This window comes from Temnothorax curvispinosus, unplaced genomic scaffold, assembly GCF_003070985.1.
Source record: "Temnothorax curvispinosus isolate PA1 unplaced genomic scaffold, ASM307098v1 QBEX01008203.1, whole genome shotgun sequence".
Lineage (NCBI taxonomy): Eukaryota > Metazoa > Arthropoda > Insecta > Hymenoptera > Formicidae > Temnothorax > Temnothorax curvispinosus.
In genome coordinates, this window is record NW_020217983.1 from 32272 (window position 1) to 56304 (window position 24033).

The window sequence follows — 24033 nt, forward strand, 5'->3', positions numbered from 1 at the left end:
TTTCTGTCGGTCGTCGAGACAGTTTCACGAGCAACACAATAGGGTCCCGGGTTTCGGAATCCATCGTCGCGCTGTCCGGCAATTGAAGTTTGCCGACACAACCAACACTAAATTCGTCCATTGTGTCGGCAACGAGTTAATGAAGTGTCGCCACTACCTTCCTGAAGTCTCCTTGAATGACCATGGGGGGTGGTTCCTTGGGGCGCAACTGGTTGGCAGGTGCCTGCCTCCCAGGACTTGCGCTTATGTCTGTCACTTCCCCCCGGCCCTCCTGTAAAGCAATAACCGATTATTTTCGCCGTTTGGTTAGGCTACTCCTAAAGTGATTAGGATTAATTATTGCAAAACGGAACGACAAATGAAAAATGACGATCGTGTAAGTTCGGTCGTCGAGATATTAGGCGCGATTGTGGGCAACAACATGCGATATCGAGAAAATTTGAACGTCCGAGTGGTAGCCCCTCATCGAAAGCGGATTAGTCAGGGTCTAGATCAATGATAACCACAGCAACCAAACTACATATGTCACGGGTCAGCTACATATATCGCATACTCCATTGGCAATTACATAACTTGGCTTCCCCACATTTTACGTCATATAGGATCGCAATGATTTAGAAAGTCGCGATTATGATGATAATGAACTGATAATAGATTTATGTAATTTAAGTAGCAATATCATCTATGTATTTTTTTTGGTGTTTTGTAAATCAAAACTTAATTGAAGAGTTATTTAAGTAATTCAAAATTTTATTTTATGTTATTTCTAAATTGAAGAGATTTCATATAAGGATTCACGAAGAAAAAATTATTTACTAAAATGAAAAATTCAAATCGTTAATCGTTACTACGATCAATAAAATTATTGTTAAGTGCAATCTGATAAAAGCAAGTGACAAAAATCAGACGCACTTAAACTTCTGCTTCTACTTCTTGAATATCTCATATCAATCTTGATTATTAAGATGTAAACCGTAATAAAGTTACCAAATATATTCCAGAGAAATTATCTAAAATAGCACTTTTTTATTCGAGACAAATACGACGTGTAAATGTAAAACTAAGATCCTCTCAGGGGCAGAAGGGAGCCCTAACAAAGCACGCGACGTCTCGCGAAAACTCATCAATCTGTCACTTCGACAACGCACAAGCACCAGCCGTAAATCCTCGCGCTCGTTGACCGTGATTTCGGATAGATTCGCACCTCACTGAGACTATCGAGAAAAACGTACTCTTATCGAGCCACGCGAGCTCATCTACCTGTCACGAACATCACCGTAAATCTTCGAGCTCATTCGTTAACCGCGGTGTCAGAAGATACCGAAGGGGGGGGGAGGGTTACTCGCTTCTAAGGGGACTAAGATTTTTGCGGGACAATAAAACCTTTAATCGATCGCGCCTGCCTCGAGCAAGCTCATTCCACCTGTCAGCACACTTAATAGTCGTTCGCGATGCCGACGGAAGAACTAGCACAAAAGGGTGAACCGTGGGAAAAACGCACCCCGCGGAGGCATGTAACCGGAACGAGCCACGCGGCAGTGCCGCACATCCGGTCGCAGAGCGACAGCAGGGACATCCACGCTGCCGCGGCCGATTTGCAGCCCCTTTCGCTCGCCGACGGCGGCGGCGGCGGCTCCTGGAGCTCCTTGCCGCCCTTGCTGCCGGTAGCCCACCACCCCCGTGCTCCGTCCGTCTTCTCTTTCCGTCTCTCGGTCTCACCCGTCTGCCGGGCGAACGCCGCCGCGCGTGTCGCGCTACCCCGTCGCGGCGGTCCCATACGTGCGCGAGTCGTCCTCGGCTAGCACCGTTCAAGAAGACGCCGGCCGGTCTTCCTCCCTTATGGCCTGTCTCTCTCTCTCACGAGCGCCAGACCACTAGCCCCTTCTCGATTTCATGACTGGCGGACGCCCGGACGGTGCGAAAGGGCGCGCGTAGGATGATTAGTAGGTAGGTGTCCGATGAGGAAATGAGTGCGACAGAGTGAGAAAATGATAAATAGACAGACGGAGAATGAGGAAGCAAGAACGAGAGAGAGAGAGAAAACGCGTGGATTACCTTGCGGAAGAAGAAGCACCCCGAGCCACCCCTGTCGCACATCCTCGCCTACCCCATGGTGGCTAATATGGCGGGAAGCGGCGTTCAGGAGCGAGTACGAGTGTCGGCGGTACGAGTAAGGGGTAAAAGGCGCGCGTGCGCCATCACCGGGGGGTTATCGTGTCGCCGCACGCGGAGGAGTAGTATGAGTGAGTATCGACCCGGCGTGACGTCACCTCACCCCCTCCCTCGACGTGCCCTCCCTCTGCCTCTGCTCTCTTTCCACCGCGACGTACCCCATCTCACCGCGCTCCTCACTCGGTCTGCCTCTCTTCGTCCTCTTCTGCCTCCCCCCCCTCTTCCTACGCGCTCGAGCACTCCTACTACCTCGCAATGTACCTCCAACGCTTCTCCGCCATCCTCACCCCCCTCTTTCCCTCACCCTCTGTGTACCCATTCGATTTCTCTCTGTCGCGCCCGCTGCTTCTTTCCGCGTCATCCTCTTCTCTCATTATCTTGGTCCTTCCCGTCTGCGTAGTCCTTCTGACCCTCTGTCTTCGCCTCTTTTCTCTCATCGTTCATCCCCCGAGGACGGCGCTTCCTGACTCTTCGTATTCGCGGTTCCCCACAAAATGCTCTCCTTCTCTCCAGGTATTTTTTGGTGTTTCGGCAATCTCGTTCACGCCTTTTTACTCGGACTGAATTACGCATGAACACCCCCCTGCTAGTTCATTTTGTCCCGTTTTGCTTTCGGGACGCTCTTTGAAGCGACCGAGTCAGCTACTCGCGTAGTTCTAGTTCTTTTTAAGCCTCTTTCCTTGTCTCCTTCCCTCCTGTTATCTATCTTCACGTTCCTCGCATTTTTCTTGACCGTGCGCGCAAATCGCCGTTGTCTCTATGTCCCTTAAGCGTCGCTTTTCATGCTTCTCTCACCTCGCGCATGTCTTCCAATTCTTTTCTTTTTTTTCTTCGCGATGCGCTCTCGTTCCCTCTCCTCCACTCGCGCGCCCTGTCGCTCTTTCTTCCCTTTCCCCGAGAACTTGCGTTCCGTTCTCAGCCCGCGCGGTCGCAGCTCCCTTCAATTGGATTTTCCCCGTTTCGCTTACTTCTTATTGCGCTCGCTGCCACTCCACTTACGGGTGTCAGCGGTCGCGCGGATTCTCTCCTCCGACCTCTCACCTCACACGACAGCGGCAACCTTGCGTTCGCACTTTTTTTCGGCGTTACGACGGATTTTTGCGAACCCATGAGAGTGGATTTCTTTCTGATCCGTACTCGCGCTCGCGTTCACCCTTCATGCATCAAAGTGTCGTTCCGGTCGTCCGGTTTCTTCTACCACGATAATGTCCCGAGTTATTTCCGCGTGTATCTCTTCACCGCGTCCTCTTTTCCCCTTGTTTTATCGCTGCATCTTTTCTGACACGTTTCTGCACACGATATCAGTTTGCACGTCGCACATTCCCGTATTATTTCACGTGTCATCTCGCGTGTTTCCCGAGTGGTACTTTTTCCCTCCCTTCCCCTCTTCCCAACGTGCGTTCGCTCTTTTTGCGCTCTACCCCTGTGTGCAGTTCCCGTATACGCTCGATATACAGAGTATTTACTTTTTCTCGAGGTTCTTCACCCCTCCATCACGTCTGTTCTCGGCTACTACTTCCCCATCGCGCTCAACTTCTTGCTCCACATATGACGGCGGTACGCAACTCCATTACAGACAGCAGCTGCGACTTGAAGCCGGCGCGACTCGGCCCCCGGAGCGATAAATAAGCCCCGGGCGAGGAACAAACGCGAGAAACGCCAGTAATGCACTTTCCAAAGTAGTCTATATCATCATCCTCTCGCGTTGACATAATGCAAGTCGTTTTCCAGCCGGAGGGTCACCTCTTTGTAGAACTTGTAGAACGTGAAGCGACATTGAGCAAGAGCAGATCGCCGGTATTGAATGTACAATAATATTTTTATTGAAAAACATTGTACAGCAAGCTTACGCTGTTTCTCTCGCGAAAAACAAAATATCAAAAAGAATACGGGAAGCAGTCCAGTAAAATGTAGAAAAATGATAAATACGAGAAATATCTCACAAAGATTTTTTTTTTATAGAGCTTCCCTTGATATTAATTGTTTTATTTTATCTCATCTCTTGAAAGAGCGAAAAGCCAATGTAATAACGATGTCACTTTTAGCAAAATAATTCCATGTCGAAAACATCAAAGGTCACGAGCTGAAAAATTGATCTCGTTGAAACTTCGCGAATAATGGTCAGCGATAAAATCTGCAGATAAAAATCCATCGGAAGGTACAAAGACCTCCCTGCGAAATAAACTGATTTCCACCGCCAACATAATCCGTTGATTTCCGGAAGGTCTGGTAATGGCCATTACGATAATTTGGGTTACGGCGATCTTCGAACATCCGCTTCGAAAATCACGATCTCTCGTTGAACTGAACGGCTGCTCTTCTCCCCCTCCTGGATCTCCATCCTTGTCGGACCACCCTCGCCCACCCCGTCGTTATTTCGCCGACGTGTCCAGTGACCTACGTGGATGCCCATCGCGATGATTTACGAGGTAGGGGAACGGACGGACGACCGGATTCTTCCCCACCAAGCGCGCGGGCGAGGAGTACGGCGCGGCGTGAGCGTAATGGACGGTGGTGACAATATAGCGATGGTAGTAACAGTAGTAACGCGTTGTAACGCGTGGACATCGGGGAATGTTGTAATGGCGTATGCACGGTATATTAATGCCGCGTTCCACGCACACTTTCCGCTTTCAATTTAATCCACAATGCTTTTTCTACCCTCAGTGTGCTCTCGTCCTTTTTCTCTCTCTCTCTCTCCTCTTCCCCTTATCTTTTTCTCCCTTGGTACACTCGCCTATGTTATAAAGTGGGCGGAAACTCTCTTAACGATGTGCCGGATCCTTAATGCGAGGAAAAATTGATTTCTTTATACGGCGAATTCCCTACTTATACGCGCCGTCGCATGGCCATCCGTTATTACTTAAATTTTTACGGAAAGATGTTATAAATTTCATGTAAAGAATGGCAGTGCTTTTCAAATTATACCAATATTATCTGTCACGATGTAAGGACAGTTATATTTATTGTAAAAAATTATACGATTTCGTTAATGACGATAATTTTTCAAAATTTTCATGATTATCGCAGATTATATTACACTTATTAGAATACTGTTCAAATATCACGTTCACCTTTAACATTTAGATTCCAACCACTACGTAACGTTATTCATATCGTATCGCAGTAATCGATCTTATCTCGATAACGTAAAATTAAATCATGTCTTTCCGTTCTGTAGTTCACGCTTTCGTGATAGCACGCGAAGGACGATGAATAATGATCATCATTCATCGGCCTTACCCTGTTACGTCGTCTCTTAATATCCCGTCAGATATTATTGTAAACGCGGCCTACCGAGCATTCCCGCAAATTTATATCTTCCCTACGCGGGGGGGGGGGCCGCAAGTTAACGGTAATCTGCTTCGCGGAAGGGTCGCTTGAATTTAATGTTTCCCGACCTACGCGCAACCCCAAACGTGCCCGCCAAACTCTCGTATTGTCGAGTTACTCGTTGGCAAAGTGGCAGCATGGATATTGTGCAACTTTTGACAACGGGTACTAAATTCGTGCTCCGGTTTCGTGTCTCGCGTTACCGCTACGGGATGGAAAGTTCGGACGTGAGTTTTGTACACACGCCGTACATCTAGTGCCACACTGGAGATCCTTATTTCCGATACAAATCGAAATACACGTGAAACGCATGCGGAAGATGTATCAATATATCTTCAATGCGATATATTGCGGACCCTACCGCAATGCTCAAGTACATTCCTCGATATATGTACATAGTGTACATATATAATGGAAAACATACCATATCTGACATCGTGAGTCGAAGAAATAACTCGATTAAGATCTCATTATCGAATTTGTACGCTTCATTAATCTTTGTGTCCTTTAAATGAATTACTTTCGTTTCGCGCGTGAGAGAGCTTGGAAAAATTACACTCGCAACCAAGCAGAAAATAAAGTTTTACTTAAGGGGTTAAGAATGAGGAACGAGGGCGAAGTCTGGCCTACAGTCCAGAAATATATCCTAATGGAATCGAATCCGTAGTGGTCGATTTGCCCGATCTCCGTTTCAATTTGGTACGAATATTTTGACCTATGAGTTTTCGTTAGTCAACCCAGATTCTCTCAGAAATAGAAAACCGTGATAAGACCGTATCTTGATGATATGAAAGGACTGGCGATTTCTGCTTTTAACCCCTCGTAATATGCATCGAATTTCACACTGCTGCAATACTTGCTATAATTTAATAACGGTGCCGTCCTACTTTCGCGAGATAAATTTGGTTTCAAGCAAAACTTTTTAATTACGAATGCAATGCTCATGCCCACGAGAATATATGAAAATTTTATGCTACTTTTAAATTTTAATGAAGATTGAACTAAATTTATGTTATCAAAAAAAAATTTGCACAGTTAGAAACTAAAATGCGTTCTTCAACCATCATTTTCAATTTGAACAGGAGGATCTGACAGTTAGATAGAATTTCAGTGAAGGGAATAGAGAGATTGGGGAAGCTAATAAATAAAATAGATACGTAACAACTCGCCATCGAGATTCGGTGCGCATTGCAGTGGTAACTTCGCGAGGAAGCTAGAAGGAAATAGCGTACATAAATCGCGTCGTCGCGGAGTACGCGTCTCCTTTCCTACCCTCCTGAAAATTCCCCGGAAGAAATCTCGCGGTTGCTCGCGGGGCGAAGGTCGGGACGAAAGGTCGTCGATACGCCACTGCTCGTAGTAGTACGCGAGCATCAGTAGTAAAGCGTAGTAGTAAGTAGTAACGACGTGTACGCAGGCGTACGCACGTTCGGTATCAGCGGTCGACTGCCGAGGGGGATGAGGAACAATTTGAGGGTGAAGGGGGAGAAAAGGGACGAGGAACGAATGCGGGAAGCGAGCGAGAAAGACAGACGGAGGAGGAGACGGGGGGGGGTGAACGAGAGAACATCGGAATGGGAAAGAGACGGACCCGCGGGATACACGGCAGAGGGAGGGAGCGACGAACGGCGAGGGAGGGTGGATGAAGGACTCCGCTATACCCCACCTGGATCCCGCGATACGATAACCGTTCAATGCGCCTGCGTTTCGCGGTCCCGAAATGAGCGGGTTTGGAAGTGAATTCGCGTGTGCGCTCGCGCGTCCCCGCCGGCTTGACCGCACACACATTGCTATCTCCGCGGCTTTACGCGCGTGTGTCCTCCTCCGGCCAGATCGATGTGAGCTGGTGTGAGTTTTATGTGTCTGCGTCTGGGAGACGCGCCCGCGAAAGGTGTATGCACCCTTCGTTCGTAACCCCGACGCGGATGATGGTCTTCGCGATCGCTGTCTTTCGCGAAATCGCGTCTCATTTTTCTTCGACGGTTGCCTCGGTACACGGACTGAATAATTTGATGGGATCAATAATTCTACGAGTCACGTTTCGTGGTAAGAATACCGCGATGCTATCGATTGTAAATCGTAATGCGCTGGTGATCGATTTCCGTCGAAAATGACGGAACATACGGAATTTCAATAAAGGAAAGATTCTTCATTACTACTTGAAAGTGATTTTTGAGCAGATTGCGCATATACGCATAATTATATTTTTAATGAATAATTAATTAACGGCGTGATAAAATTGTCGCCTGCACCGATAAAAGATTTGGCATACCTAAGTAATATTTTATAGAGATTAGTTTTTATCATTAAAATACTTGTCGTTTATAATCAACTTTCCCAATTAGCGATAAGGGGAATCCAAGATTAGTCGCAACAATTTTAGGAAAATTTATATCTCAATCCAATTAGATCTTATAGGAGAAGCATGATATTTGTTACGCGATTATTCAACTATACTGCTTCCCGTCGACATATACAACCACTAAGGGTTCCAATTATCGCCGGTGTTACAATTGTTCCCGGTTACAATTGACCCCCGCAAACGGTCCTATTGACTTATCCAGCCGTCCGGCTCGACTGCACGATAACCAAGACTTCAATCACGATTAAGTTAACCGGGGTTGCAATCGAGCTTACCACCGGCTGTAGCTTCCGTGTAGCATCGGGGGTACGTGACTTAAATGTGTCAGGTGGCGAACGTTTCAGCGGGGCGGAGTGCTCGCGTGATTCAAGGGGGCAAAAAGCGTCGGCGCCGCCATAAATTGCAACAACGTGCTCGTGGTGCGCACAGCTTGTGCGGGACCGTAACAAATGTAAATTGCAGTACGTACCGGTTTCAAAGATCGTGAAGGAGTTCCGAAAGACGCCGATAGACTCGATCGATAAAAAGTACACGATGGATCGGTGCAATGAAGGGACTTTATCTCCCCTCGCAAATATACAGGTGCATTTTGCATGCTCCGTTTATTTCTTGCCTCTAAAGTATCACGGTAAACGCATAAAAATAGCTATTGCTTATTTTATTTATATCACGTTGAATCAAATTTTTACCAAGAGAAGAAATTCAAGTTTTAATTTGTTATACGACCTCGATTTTGGTGCAAGTGCAGTGACGTACTCTGCAAACAAAAGTATACTAATATTTGTTTAATACATTGAATCCCGAGTAGAATGATATCAGTGGCTCCGATAAAAAATTACTTCCTAAGATTTTCAGTTATAATTGCAATATTTTTTTTATAAAGCGCATGCGGTTGTGTTCTTTACCTTCTGTGTAAATGATAGAGCGGCTCGTTTGTTCGTGCAATTGTTTGTTTTCCACAATTTAATTAAATGACCTGGTAAATCCGCGACACGAATCCAACGCGGACGGAAATCGACGTGACGGTTATCGCGGCTAGTCGCATTAAAACTGACGAGCGATCGACCGGTTTTTATGCATCTCGCCTTGGCGCGATGTGCGCGTTATTGCGTCGCGATGGCTTTATAGCGGCCGAAAGGGAATTTAAATGGAAATAGAAACGCGCATTGTTTTACGCGGACTCTAATAAAACAACGTGACATCGTGCGGGGTGCGGTGATATAGGTCATTAGGCGGCAAAATGAAAGTACGTTAACGTGTTTCCCGTAAACGGCATCGATGCTAGAAATCGATAAGTATGCAAATGCTGGAGTTGCGCTATTTGAGGCTAATAGTAGTTAAACCGTATATTTATCGAGTGTAAATATCGAATGGATATTACGAGAATTCTGTGCCAAATATAACTCTTCCGAAGAACATTCACATATTCTCGAGTATATCCATTATTTCTCAGCAAGAGAGAGAAAGAGAGAGAGAGAGAGAGAGAGAGATCGCATCTGTTTTCTAATCGCATTATAAGACACCCCGTAGTGTCAAATAGAGATTTGCGTTGCATTGCGAGTTGATATCTCAAATAATCAATCGTTTCAATTAAAGCGAGAATTAAATGTAAGTTGTCATTCGGATTTACATAAAATCGTGGTCCCGTAAAATCGATTTCCATAATCGGACGGTTATTTTTCGGGGAGAGCCTTCAGAAGCCGCTCCGTCAAACTAATTTCCGCCGTGGTTATATTTGCCGTGTCCCATATGTGCACAGGAATCGGTGATATCGGTGTGTGCACCGTGTGTACGTGTGTGTATGTGTGTGCGTGCGCGGTGGTACGAATATTGCGCTCCAACGCAACCGCACGACATCATACATGTAATATTCGACTCGTACACACGAGAGAGATACGTTTCACTGTTGCCGCACGTATGCAAGTTCCCAGAGTGAGCCTCGCACATCGTAGAGAGTCACACACCGCCCGCAACCTGCAAATATTCTCGCGCTCCTTCTTACGTTATTCTATCTGCGAGCGTGTACGGTCTCTCGCGTTCCCATGTGCAAAATGTAACGACGTGCGTAGCGATGTGCGGAGAATTTTACACGTTCGGGTGTAACGAGTGCGGCTCTCTCCCGTCACGTGCAACAGGAACTTTTTATTTATATGCGCCGTTGGAATATTAAACACGTGCTAATGCACGGTACCAGTAATAGTATGTATAGCGCCTATACGTGTATAAAAGATGGCTCAAATTCGTGCCCATGCGGTGTATAAAATGAGAGAGAGAAAGCGAGAGAAAGGTTTCTCCATCAATTTTTACATTTTTCTTAAAAAATATATCGGAAGTACTGATAATAAATCGAGAAATGTAAGCTTTGCAAACTAAGAGAGAGATTAGTTAATAAATTATAATTTGTTCTCTATTAATTTGCCTTGTTTATCAGCGAAAAAACGTATTTCACTTGAATTTTATTCAGTTCGACGCTTATCAAAATATATTAAAAAATTTGGCACAGACATACATACATACATACATACATACATACATACATACATACACACATACCGACATTTTTTTAAATGCAATATTTCGACGTTTTAAAACACTCTGAACATATTGACATTAAAAACTCAAAAAACAATATTTTTTTTGGTTTCTTCTACCCCTATTTTATATATAATTCTTTTAAATTTGGTTGATTAGAGCCAACTTTATACGCAATCAAAGGTTCATATACAAATTTACGAAAATGAAACATCAGGAAATATGTGGCACGAATTTTTGAATATCTTCTACGTACGTTCTCAGCGATGGTCTATATGCACGCTACAGCACTTTCTCATATGTCTGCCTGTACTTTCCGTTGGGTCGATGCACGGTGGTATAGTACTGTTTATTAATGGCAACATTACCCCCATCTAACCGCCGTAATATCTTTCTATTATTCATACGTGCATATAAATGCACGTATTTTTGTATGTTTGAGCGAAAAATGTATGAAAAAATAATCAACCACTGCGAATGAAAAAAGTAGTACGATTGACCCAGTTTGCTAAAAAATTAACCAGAAGCTTTTTATTTTATCGGATTAGCGTAACTTTCCAAAATTAGCGTATCGTTTTTATCGCAACTATATATATAATGAAATGGAATATATGTATTACTTTGCTTATTTTATAAAGTAATTACTGCCTAGAAAAAGTTACCACACAAAATTAACCGGTAACCACAAACATCTAAAAACAAACGTATAATTATCAGAAACCTCATTTTAGAAAATCTACAATTTGCAAGAATTCTTCAGAGAATCCTATTTATAATTTTATATGTGTCGTGTAAATCCTACGCATATATGTTCTTATTCAGAATTTGCTTTCAAGTGCGTTTTCTGTATGTAAATTTATGGACAGAATTCCGTTGTGTGATCTCTCGTGTGTTGTAAGCCATCCAAAATGGCTTTAAAGCGCGTCCCGCAGTCTCTCCTTCCAGACGTCTTTCGGACTTTAGTAGACTTTTAGTTGTTCAGCTCCATTTTCCAACCACCCACACGCGCACAAATAGACATTTGACGACACACGGAAGAGTTTAGAAATGGAGAGGGAGAAAGTTGTTAGATAATGCTAATTGCGCGATGCCATTAGGGATGCTATTAATGAACGGAGCTGTACGCGAGTTATATGCTCCAGCACGAAGCCGGTGGATGGCGGCGCGGCGCGGCGCGGCGGTACTTATGCGGGCGCGCGCGGAGAGTGGACGACGTTCTCAGGATCGACGACGACTCCAAGGAGAGAGAGCAGGGGCGGCGGGACGGCACCTGGCCGCACGAACTTTTGTAATTAGCAAAGTAAATTGCCGGTAACCTCCCGATCCCGCGCGCGTGCGATACGACTCTCGCGATACGATGTTTCATAATTTAATAACGCGCCCGGTCGAGTTTGCGAATCGTCGCCCGTCTCGGCGACACAACTTTTAACCAAATGCGTCGGGGCCATAATTGAGGAGGAAAAAAAACTTGCTTTTTACTGTTCTCTCCCTAGCTCTCTTTCTCGATATAACGAGATTCTTTTCTCCGCGATACGCGATACACGATTATTTGCGCGACGAATCGCCGTCGCAAACGAGAATCTTCGTCTTAGGATTCTCGAGAAACGGAAAACCACGACTCATCGATTCCGCTGTTTACCCCCCCCCCCCCCCCCGATTGCCGTATTCTTGAGAACGTCGTTAGCCATAAATATCCTCCGGGAACATCGTTTTCCATTGAAGAGCTTCTCCTTCATTTCCTTTTTATTTTTTTCTCCTATATTCATGCGCGAAATAAAATTAACGAAGTAAGCGGACGCGCTTCTATATGCAGACGCATCTGTGCTATAAATAGAAATCTGCAAGTCCAGAGTATCTTATAGGATAAATTTCGAGAGGCTTGAAATTAACGTTAAAAAAAACTAATTTGCCATCTTGTATTCCAATAAAACTGCAGAGTGAAATATACCCTAAATCTTACGTAACCGTGCCTGCGTTCCGTTTCATGAATTTCTAATCCGGCCGTGAAATATGAACGAAGGACCGCGAGGAAACTCTCTCCTTCACCTCTCGCGTGGGTTAAACCATATAGTTTCCCAGTTAGCCGCAGCATGGATCCTAAATCCGTCTAACGATGTCGCTTGTTTGGATTTTACCGCGTACAGTTTATGAAGTATGTATAGGGGGATCGATCGATCGCATCGGCGCGTTCATGTACAGCGTTCGTCTTTTCACAATCTCGGAACGCACACGAATGCCGGCATACTGATAAAAGAGATAGATAGATAGAGAACGAGAGAGAGAGAGAGAGAGAGAGAAACTCGAAAAAAAAGAGAGAGAAAAAGCTTTGAATGAGCTTTGCGCAAACCGAGAGGTACGAGAGGAGTCCGGGGGAAAACGGCGAAATCGAGTCGGTCACTCGGAAGACATCGCCCGTAGAAATCGAATAACGCTCTCTCTTCGGGGCTTTATCCGTGGAAGCGAAGAGAGAAACGCGCGGCTTATATTGGGCACGCCCGGGCCACTCGAAGCGCAAAGTACACGTATAATCGTATTGAAAGGCAAATATGCGAGTATCCATCCTATCCTAGTCCGACGCTCGTTACAGATCGCTTTATTCTATAATACTTCGAGAGGCGCGGCCAGAGACACGGCCGAAGAATTGAAATTCAAAGGGCGCCGGCGAAAGCTTTCCGTTATAAAGGGATCCAATAAAAGGGAAATATTCAAATTTGAGTAGTACGTCTTTTCTCATATTTATAGAACAGCCGAAGAACGTCGAACGGAGATTCTCCCGTGCTCTTCTGGTGTCGAGAAACCAGCGCGATAAACTGTAGTTTTAGAAATGTTTCAGACTCAAATCCTACCTTTAAATTTGATAACATTATCCGAAAAGACTGAAAAAAATTGGATCTTTCACTTGCGATCTCTCATTTGACAAAAAATATCGCTCACTTCGGTGAACAAAAAAAATACGATATATTAAATTCGATCAATTTTACGTACCAATGATTTTACGACGTTTTTTAAGAACGACAGATTGCTCCTATTTGTAAATGAAACTGTTGGGGGCCGACAAAAATATACGTACACGGCATATCGGCCTTCTATACGGATCGATTTATTCTACTTCGAGCGGCAAAGAGATTTATTTGATGGGCTAGACGCGCGCGCCATAGAAGCGCGCGTCGATCAAAGCAATGTTTCCATTGTAAAGGCAGGTAATTTAAATAAAAAGTGAAAATATTAAAATTCATAAAACATATTTTTATCCAGGATGCGCTCTCTCCCGTCCATGCGCATCCCGCATGACGATCGAGAGAGTATCAACGTGTGTAACGTAATTCATAGACTGTCGAGTTTATTTTGCGCGATGAGAGAGCATGCCGCATTTGAATGCCATAAATTTACAAATCTAATTTTTGGAAATGAAAATTGAGCATTTGTATTTCAAATCGTTCTGATAAGGTCAATAGCTTTTTAAAGGGTAATATATTAGTGATTTAAAAGTTTTATTTTAAACCTCGCGTTCTAAAAGAAACTAGAGTGCAATGAAAATGTTTTATCTCAATAATGTGCCAATTTGCATGTGTGCATGCGATTTGAAAATACTCTCGTATAGTCGAATAATTATTTGGATACGTTAACTACATTAAACTGTTTGGATAATGCTCGTACGATTGTGTCGTGCGTAATGAGTAATTATTATTCAATCGACTAATGCAATCACACATTTAAAAATTATTGTTTAAACAGCCATTTTATTTGAAATAAACGACGGTACTAAATTAATCGTGAGTATACTATTTCGCAGCCTCCGCAGCCATGATGTTCGCGTATCGCGTATTTTTCGAATCAGTCCATTCGGGCCGCGAAGAACAAATATTCCGAGATGCAATATGGAGAGAAGCGAAATGTCGATCAAGATTGTGCAATCGGAGCAACGGAAATTCAAGACGCGGATACTCTTCTCCTTTGCGTTTTATAAATTATGCATTCGGTATCGACGTTCCTTGTCGATCAACTTCTTTTCTCTGCGCTACCTCAGTATAACCCGTAGTATACCTTGTGATCGAAGAACCGGCGTATACGGTAGACGCATTTTCCGCCGAAAAGCAAATTTTCGAGAAGCGTTTAGAATTCTACGAAGCTTGTATCGTTTGCTGTATCGAACTGCGTAAAGAACTTTTAAACTAATCCACATTAGAAAATCCAAACTTTTTCGATCAATTTTATCGAGTTTATTCTGCGTTGCTAGTAAGTGTATGTACATGAATTCACGACATTACGGTACACGGCAGCCTGGAAGAAAGAAACATAAAAACAAATTTGATGTGTCCGCGATTCGGGTTCCAGTAAATGACATATCTGATCTTTTCCGAACGATATCACCCCCGCGATTGCGAGGTCTCGCAATAACAAATGGGAAAGCCTGGCGCTGACAGGTAGGAAAATACAGGTCAGGCGCGAGTATCCTTGTAAAATCATGGTGGCATAATAACGATTTCGCGCGGCGACTACACTCCTCTGACTCCTCCACGCGAGGCAACGCCGCGCACCCTCCCGTCGCGTCGTTTCCATCAACCACTTTCTCGCATCTGTCTCCCTTAAAAAGATTGTCCTCTCGATCTCCCTATGTAAATAATGCAAAACATTACGAGCAGCGTCGACACTGGTATACTGAAATATGCGACGAGGTATATTTCGCTTCCGAGCTCTATGAATTCTCCATCAGGGTATGAAAATATGCATTATTAATATATATAGTATATTTTTACCGAACAAAAGTTATTGCGTGTTATCGCTTCTGTGAGATACGTATTAATAACGTATTTCGTATAAATATACGTATTTCAATATTTAAATCGGGATATTATATTAATACGTTTATTATTATTTGTTGCGTGCAACGTGTGCGTGCAAACACGTATTTTTGATGCACACAGCCATGTATTTTGTTGATCCACATCCTATTCGAAATTCTCTGTCGCGGATTATAAATCGTACAAAGCGGGATTCACTGCGAAATCTCGTAACGCGCACGTCAGCGTTTGGTGAATAATCCATATTGCAGAAATTCGATCTTTCTGCAACGTAATCTCAGAATGCCGGCAACATGGGACTTTCAGAATCAAGAATTCTCGAAATTTTTATTTGTTGAATTGCTAGACGCATTCGAATTCTTAATTAAATGGCCGGAAACTCGCGAATCTCCATTTCTTCAAGTGTTAAAGTTTCTGTATCTCGGACTATACGTCTTCAAATGTTCCATTCAGTTCTCGTTGATCTTTGTACATTTTCCCCACGCGTTTATCTTACCCTTACATAACGTAGCCGAATCATAACTAATGTAAAGTGAACTCTCGACATGCCTTGGCTAAAGGTTATAGACTGTTGCCGGAGGATCGATTGACGGTTCCCAAAGTCGATAGCCCGGCTACACGTACACTTGGCATTCGCGCGACTGTCTGTGTTAAATGTCAAACATGTCCGGAACTTTCGGCCAATCTGTACGTCGTAATTGTTATCGTTATATCGCACGTCCCGTTTTGGAAGCGGTCTCATCAGGGATCATAATTAGCGCGGCCGTGGCCGCGCAATCTGGTAAATTGGGCAAAATAAATCGGTGAATTAACACAAGTTGATAATATTTTTGTTCATGCGGTTATGAGTTAGCATAACGCAATAAGTAAATCGTGATAATCAGGCTAACGGCCACGCAATGCAGCGGCGAATTAACAACAATTTCCCGCTTCGATGATGATTATTTCTGCATTCATGCATACGTAATTCACGCACACGCGATAGAAACCGCGCAATTTTTTGGCAACAATAAAATTTGACATAATTTAGCCTCTCGTGTCTCAAACGGTACTCGAAATCGTCCCAATTATGCGTCGTAAATCGAGCGAGTTTTACATCAACTCGATCAATCATCATCAATCATCGTAATTAGTTATAATTAGCTTGTATAAAGCAGCATAATTATAATCCATAATTAATACGTATACTGATTATAATATTGTACGTTATTCGAGATGAATAAACGATACGTCTCGTTTATGATGTATCATCGCGGCGATACAACGCAGCGGCGACGACATTAATGAAATAACTGGAGAGCGTAATTTATTTAAATATATATATATATATATATATATATATATATATGCCGTGATCGAAGCACGTAGGCACGCTATGAAAATGACCAATATGAAAGAGGGGATAGAGAGTAGAGAGAGAGAGCCTGTAAAAGTCGCAACGGCAATTATCGAATAATGTAATAAATTAAACCGCCTGCACAAAATTCCTGCGAAACGCCGTGCGTCCAATGATTTACGAGCAATTCTATGGAGAATTCAGGGGCACACGCGAGGTTCGTTCTTCTCATATTATCAATTGACCCGATTGCTATCACCAATATTCCCGATGGAGTCCTTCGCGGTATAGCTACTAGATTGAATTATATAGCTAACGATTTTATCCAAATCACATCGCGCATTATCGCATGAATCTGATTCATAGAAGCGCGCAATAACGCAATAAGCGATAATTAATTTGCTCGTACGCTTCTCGATTTGATTTACATTCTTATATGAAGTTCTCCCAGTCTGTTAGTTTCACAGATCCAAATTTACCAAAAATAGAAAGATATAGAAAGAAATCGATCTACGAATTTCCAATGATATCAAAAAATGATGGAAGTCTTCGAGGAAATCGTGGCGTCCAGCTGTCTCCCTCGATAACCGAGTCTGATGCTTTTCGATGACTATAAATCGATGTTACCGGAGACATATAAGTCGCAACATATGTTGTCGAAATAAGGATCGATCATTCGTCGCGAACGAGCAATTCCTTCGGTTTTCTCACCGATGGATCCTTTCGTACATTCTCGCCGAAGAGCTTCGAAGGTGCGAGTCACGGAAGGGAAAACTAAAGCAGAGGTACAGACTAGAAGCATCGTAACGATCCAGCTGCTCCAGTTCCGGCGTGCCAGGGGCAGTGCGCGGGGGAAAATTGCGGGGCCGTCTCTCTGAAAATCAAAGGGACGCACTCCCTTCCGTCCGACGTTACTTCGTCTCGCGCCTACCCCCTTTCCATTTTTTTCCGCCTGTCAGGATGATGTCCACGTTTTAATCCACGGATGCCATTCTCGTCGAGAGAAGAGGTATTTCGGTCGGGACGAGCGAGCGGAGGAACAGAATTTTCCGCCAGCCGATCCTCGCGCCGCTATTATTTTTTATCCCGAAATCACGCTCGTTGAGAGATATCAATTAAATACGATACGTTCTAGAATCCTCGATTCTCTATTGCGAGAGAGCAGATTTTCGGGCGTATCCTCGATTGACTTTTCGCCAAGAATAACTCCCCTAACCGTTTGTTTAAGCGCGCCATCGAAATTAACGGGCTGAATCCGGTTGAGAGTAACGAGAACATAAGGGTATACATTTGTATCGCAGGATGGGCATCGCGAAACAAGCTGCGGGTCCTTCGCGTTAAGAAGAGATAAAAAACAGATAATGGCGGTAAAAAGGAAAGAAATAAATCGGGGAAGGCGGATCCGACGATGTGCATTTTTCCCACCTCGGTTACCCTCAAAGAGAGAGCCGCGTTTACGGTACCTTAACGGTATCCTCTCTGTACATATATATGTACCCGTGGGGTACATAATCGCGCGCGCCTCTCTATCTCACCGTCCGCTTTCTCGAGTATCTCTTTCCCTCCCTGCCTCCCCCTATCTGTCTCCCCTGTTCTTCACCCGTTTGTCATCCCCTTCACTTTTATTCCCAGCGCTCCTCTCTTCGTTCGAACCCCGACAGGCAGGGCGACAATTAGTCCTCAATTATGAAACCTCCCTCGGCGCGGTAACGCGTGACCCGGAAAGAAAGGGTGGCCTAAGGGAGAGACAGAGAGAGAGAGCCGCTTAAGGATGTGTCGCACGCGCGTGTGCAACCGATCGAATGCATGCACTTTTCGATGTGGTGCGGCTAATGGAGGGTCGTCGACGTTAGGTGCCTATCGTCTCAAGCGTATCGAGCGGCCGATTCTTCTTCGACTTTCTTCATCGGTGAATAGTTAATGATGAATCGATTGTTCCCTCCAACTTCGGATTGAACCAAATATCCTTTGAATAAAGGAAAGTTCGGAGGACCTACATAATTCTTTCAATTCTCCGTAATCATTTTTCCCTCCGCGTTCTTGTTTTTTTTTACGAATATATTTCCTTACTTCGCCTTATTTGCTGTTCAACCCAATTGAGATTTCAGAACGATACGGCACCTACCTGACGCCCTCGCGAAACAATCTGTTACATCGACGACTGGCGTGATTCCAATTCTGAATTATTACGCGCAAATTTGACATGCACGGGAGCGCGGCCTCGTCGGGGGTCCGTCGCGGCGGGGTTACCTGTATTACACCTGCGTTCAGGCACGCGTGTAATGTCGAGCAAGAATGCGAACAAGCGAGCACGATCGTGCTTGCGCGGCTACGTCGCATTGTTGCGGCAGGAAACTTTAATCCGACCGCCGCGCAGCTGCGACGCGTTGCATCGCTTCGGCCGGAGAGGCCCTAGAATGTATCTCGGATAATATAATGGCATACAGGCAGTGAGAGGCGCACAAAGACGAGAAAGGGAGAGAGCGAGAGAGAGAATGGCAAACTGGGGCAGAGAGAGAGAGAGAGAGAGAGAGAGGATATTCGATGACTCACTTAAAGAGATGCACTACCTTGGAAGCTCGGAAATCAAGACGTGAAATTCTGGAAAAAGCATGTAAATTGAAGAATTCACTGTTCTCACGAACGAAGATCCCCCATTTTACGCGTTTCAAAGTAGGTGAAATTAAAGAGAGTGCCAAGAGACGAGACGCCGCGAGCGGGGACGATGAAAAAGAGATAATAACGGTGGCGTTGTAAGGCGGGATTAATAGGCCACTCATTTGGCGAGTTACATCGTCGCCTCGTGCGGAACCTCGTGGAGTATCACTTGCCACGCGATTAATCGCGCAAGTGCGCGAACATAACTCACTCGGGGATGATTCTATCCATATACGTATATATACACACAGCTAGATATTTGCGGCTAATTCCGTTGCACGCGTTATAAATAATTCTGATAATTGCACGCTTAATCGCGGAATGCTGGCGCGGGGGTGATTGCCGGTTAATATCGTATTAACACGTCGGGCGGCCCCGACGGTCATAATCGTCACGCCATTTCATATCTTGGTCGAAATCGCGTTAACGTCACGGCGCGTATAATAAAGGACTGTAATTAGCATGAAAAAAAGAAAAAAATTTGATAACGGTCATACAATTACAGCGTACAATGAGAAAACCGTGAATGTTAAATTAACAATATTTTTACGCATTCTATCAATTTGCGTTAAGAGAAAGAGCAAATATTTATTCGCACGCTGGCCAACTCTGACGAGTACAATATTTGTAAAACGCAGCCAAATATCACGACGGGTATCGAGTATTTAATATCGACGATTACAACTCGCTCGTTATTTTCATGATATTTCCAGGCAATTCCGGCGTAAACGCCGTGCATGGGATTGATCGAGAGACCAAAGGCAGATGGCGAGGGATAATTAAATATTGATTTTGCATTAGAGCGTGCTAAGATAGAACGACCATTCATTAACGTGTTGTAACGAGTGCCGTCGCTCATTGGCCGATCCATTAAAATCAAAGACCGGCTAGGGCCTCCTGGCCATATTACGCGACCGTTCCCTCTGTTCGCCCTTTTCTTCATCTCCCTTTGAGGTCGCCCGATTGTTCCACCTAGACGGTGATCTGTCGCGATTACGTCGCCGGCAACAAACTTTCCTCCGGAATAAGAAAGGACCAGACACTCCGCTCTCATTAAGTCTTTGTAACTCTAATTGATTCGACAGAATTATTACACGTATATCTCGATGACACGATCTAAAATTGTTAAAGTTTGAAAAAAATACATGCGTTTGCGCTTCCTGCATGCTCGATCGTTATTATTTCAATCTGCGACGGAACCGCAATAAACACTTATTTATCCCTTGTTCGTTTATTCGTACAAAAATATAAAAATGCAATATTACTTTATAAGATGGGTTAGAAGTCCGTGAAAGAATTAGCGATTAACATATAACATGAAAGATATTGCGATCGGGATATTCGAGACATATATTTTTTTTATACATTCTATTTATACATTCTGCTTATACATTCTATAACTCAATCCGAAGATTTTTTCTTGTTAATAAGTATAGCCAAGAGAAACATTTATATTCCGTTAATATTTTTAGAGACTTGAACTGAGAGAAATCGAGTGTTTTGCCCTTTACAACTACTTTCTGTTTAAGTTGTTGATCTTTCTATTTATGTAACTGCTGGGTATAGAATTATAGATTCATAAAGTGTCGTGTATATATAACAGGTATATTCTTTTTCTTTATCATTGCTTTGTACTATTTCTAGATCACTTAGAAGTGATGTAGACTGATTATTTCCAATTAGAATCCTCCCTGTAGATGATTACAAGAATCGAGTTATCGAATTTACCTAGATGAAAGAGTTTGAGTGCATTAACCGTTTACTCGCGCCGTAACGACTGCTATTGTAACTGGTTTCGGCGAAAGAAGTCTGCGCGCTTTTACACCGTCCTTCCGAGAACTTGTGCAAAGTCGTTGATTTTGTAGGGCACTGCACTTTGTTCTCGGAAGGGTATTTCAATATTTACGCGCTCACGGAGCGCGCGTAGTCGCGAGATAGATAGCCTTACGGATAAACGAACAAGGGATAAGTGAATAGATAAGTGTTTATTGCGGCTCTGCCGCAGATTGAAATAATAATGATCGAGCAGTAAAAGCGCGAACGTGAAATGCGTGCGGTTAGTAATAATAGTCAAAGGAAGGAAGAGTTCGCGAATCACGCGATCAAATATTCAAGGACTTTAAATTGGACGTAATCTGTGCGAATCGGCCGGAAAGAGGGATTCCTCGCGATTATATTCGCATTCGCTGGATGTAATACAGGCACATTGCGCTCCGCTTTTCACGTCTCCCGCCGATGTTTCTGCAGAAATCCGGAGAATTCTAGGCGTAACAAATATTCTCGAGACGAAGGAGGAGTAAAGAAATTACATCTCCGGGTTGAATATTTATCCGTGTAGAATCTCAACAGATTTTTTGCCGTTATTATTACATCGCGATTGTTTATCTGTAAAATTTAATCAATTTTCTTTGAGAATAGACGCAAGACAGTCACTTGCTTTTTTAAAGCTAATTTCTACGACTAATTTATACGAATAAAAAACTCACACACGAATACTCACAACCGAAATTGCATAAAAATGAAAAACCTTCTATAATTTAATTGAGGTTCAAATTTAAATATGTTGTGCCATTTTTAAGTTGTTTTTTCGAACAAATTATTTAATATTAATGAAATGAATACGCGACTGTGCGTGTGCGTCTACATGTGCGCATGTGTGTTTTAATTCTCTTTTAAAGATTTCTAAAGAAACCAAATAATTGACGTTTGTTATTCATCGAATTGTTAAATTATGCAAAACCACTGAAGTGACACGTATAGCTATCACAAAAATATGTAATATACAATTTATAGATCGCTTACATAAAACTGTCATCTGCGTGACGCAAAATAGTATAAATTTGCATTTTCCATCTTCTCTAATCATCAATAATCTATGAACGTTAATATATGTGCACATGCAATGTACATATGTATATATACACAGACACACACGATCAAGCTATAAAGTTACATCGATTTTTTTCAGTGTCTTTTTTATTAACGAGCTGTGCATTAACGAAGAGGACCGCGAGATTAAAGTTTGAATGATCATTTGGTGCTCCGCGCGAAAGTTTTATCCACGGACGGGAATCCGCGCGCCGGATTCATGCGTAATTAAATTTCGCGTAAGCTCGCGTACATTGACGCGAACGTACAATCGCGAATGCGTTCTCTCTCTCTCTTTCTCTCTTCCCCCCCCCGGCCTCCCCCATTCCTCTCCTCCCTCTCTTATCGAGCATTCGATTTACGTCAGCCCGAATTCGGGTCACGCTGAATGATTTATTCGATCCAGTAGGTCGCACCTATATTTGCAAAATGCCGTTTGTACTACGAGCGCACTTCGAAAGCGTATTTCCAAACGAAACGTCCGAGAATTTCGGAATTTTACGCCGGGCGAAACCGTCGCTCTCGCGCGCTTACGCGATCGATAGCCGGCTAATCCCGGATCGACGAAACGTTTTCGTTTTCCATCCGCGAAGCGGAGCTTTCCACGACCGGTATTCAACGGATTATTAACGCTCGAAAGTTAACGACGTGTACGTGTACGAGAAGTTAAACTAATAATTAATCGGTGTATAATTAACGAGATAGAGTCTCTTTCCGCCGGCAGAGCTGCAACAGGGGAAGTCTTATGAACTTTTGAGAGAGTAAAAAGACAACATTAAGCTTCATTAAATAATATGTCGCGGCGCGCAATTTATCATCGAGAGGATACTTTCGCAATTATTTATGGATATCAAAGTCACGACCCCCGCTTGCCTTCCACTCGCAATCGGGACACTTTTCTCCCGAAAAGTGGTAACGTTCGCGGCGTTGCGGAACAACAACGGCGCGATTTTGACGCGGAATAATTGTTTCCGCGGAAGTCGAGAAGGGGAAGAGAAAGGGCGAGATACAATTACAATTCAAATTAGCCTCTTGTAACAACGAATCATGCCGCTTCTGTGACACCCGTTATGCATGAGCGGTTCGCCGCGTCGTCCTTGCCGAAACATCCGGTTTGCGTGCACGTAGAGAGGACTCGATTGCACGTAATGCACTCCCCTTCTCCCTCTATCTTTCTCTCTTTCTCCCTTACTCTCCATAGGGGGGGAACGATTTTCGCAGAAGCATGCAAAATATCCGGCCGGCTGTGCCGACACGCGTGATACGCGGAAGGAGCGTAAAGCCGAGTTCCGGAAACTTATACAACCGCCCCCTCCGCCTCTATCTCGCTTATGGTAATATCGAATCGGAAGTTACTTTTTACGACGCGCCGGACCCTTTCCTTGGCACGCCGTCAAGCAGGATGCACACACAAAGGGAACCGTAGCCGATATCCGTTGGTTTCAGGCAAGATCTATTTTATCGTGCTTCATTTAGCGCGCGGCGCCAAATTTCGTCGGGACCGCGAACAAAGTCGGCTAACAGCGGAAACGAGTTGTACAAGGGAGAAGTCGGGTAAAAGTGGATGGCGCGACAAAACAGAAGATACTACAGTTACTCTTACTTGGAAAGTAAATAATACTGGGAAATCCATGAACTGTTTTCCTCGGAAAAACATGCCTTGCACGGAGGAAGACTGAAAATGCTATTTTACTAAGTTGCTTTAACTTTTAATTAATAACGTAGAAAAACTCAATGTAATTGATGAATAAAGTTCTCCTAGATCTTTTATTCACTTTTCAGATCTTTTATTCTTGAATGATTTTTAGACAAAATCTATATTTATATTTTCATATCTCTGATAATTCAATTATATATATATTTTTTAATAAATTTCAGTTATAACCCTATTTCCTCCAACGTTTTTTCCGCCCCTTTCATCCTCCAACCATGCACTTTCAAGTCAGACGTGTTTTTCAAAATGTTAACAG

General features: G+C 43.8%; 1 protein-coding gene across 12 annotated transcripts in view; it reads right to left on the minus strand.

Annotated features, from left to right (window-relative positions):
• Window positions 1–24033, minus strand: part of LOC112457731 (rho GTPase-activating protein 100F) — a 58420-nt gene that overhangs the window by 16985 nt on the left and 17402 nt on the right. For 11 of the 12 annotated variants that reach the window (XM_025020932.1, XM_025020938.1, XM_025020940.1 and 8 more), the window contains exon 4: window positions 158–271. In XM_025020932.1, the coding sequence (XP_024876700.1) occupies window positions 158–271 (114 nt within the window). Of the gene's footprint in view, window positions 1–157; window positions 272–2055; window positions 2197–24033 lie in introns of those variants that run through there. The other variant, XM_025020942.1, reaches the window with a different exon arrangement.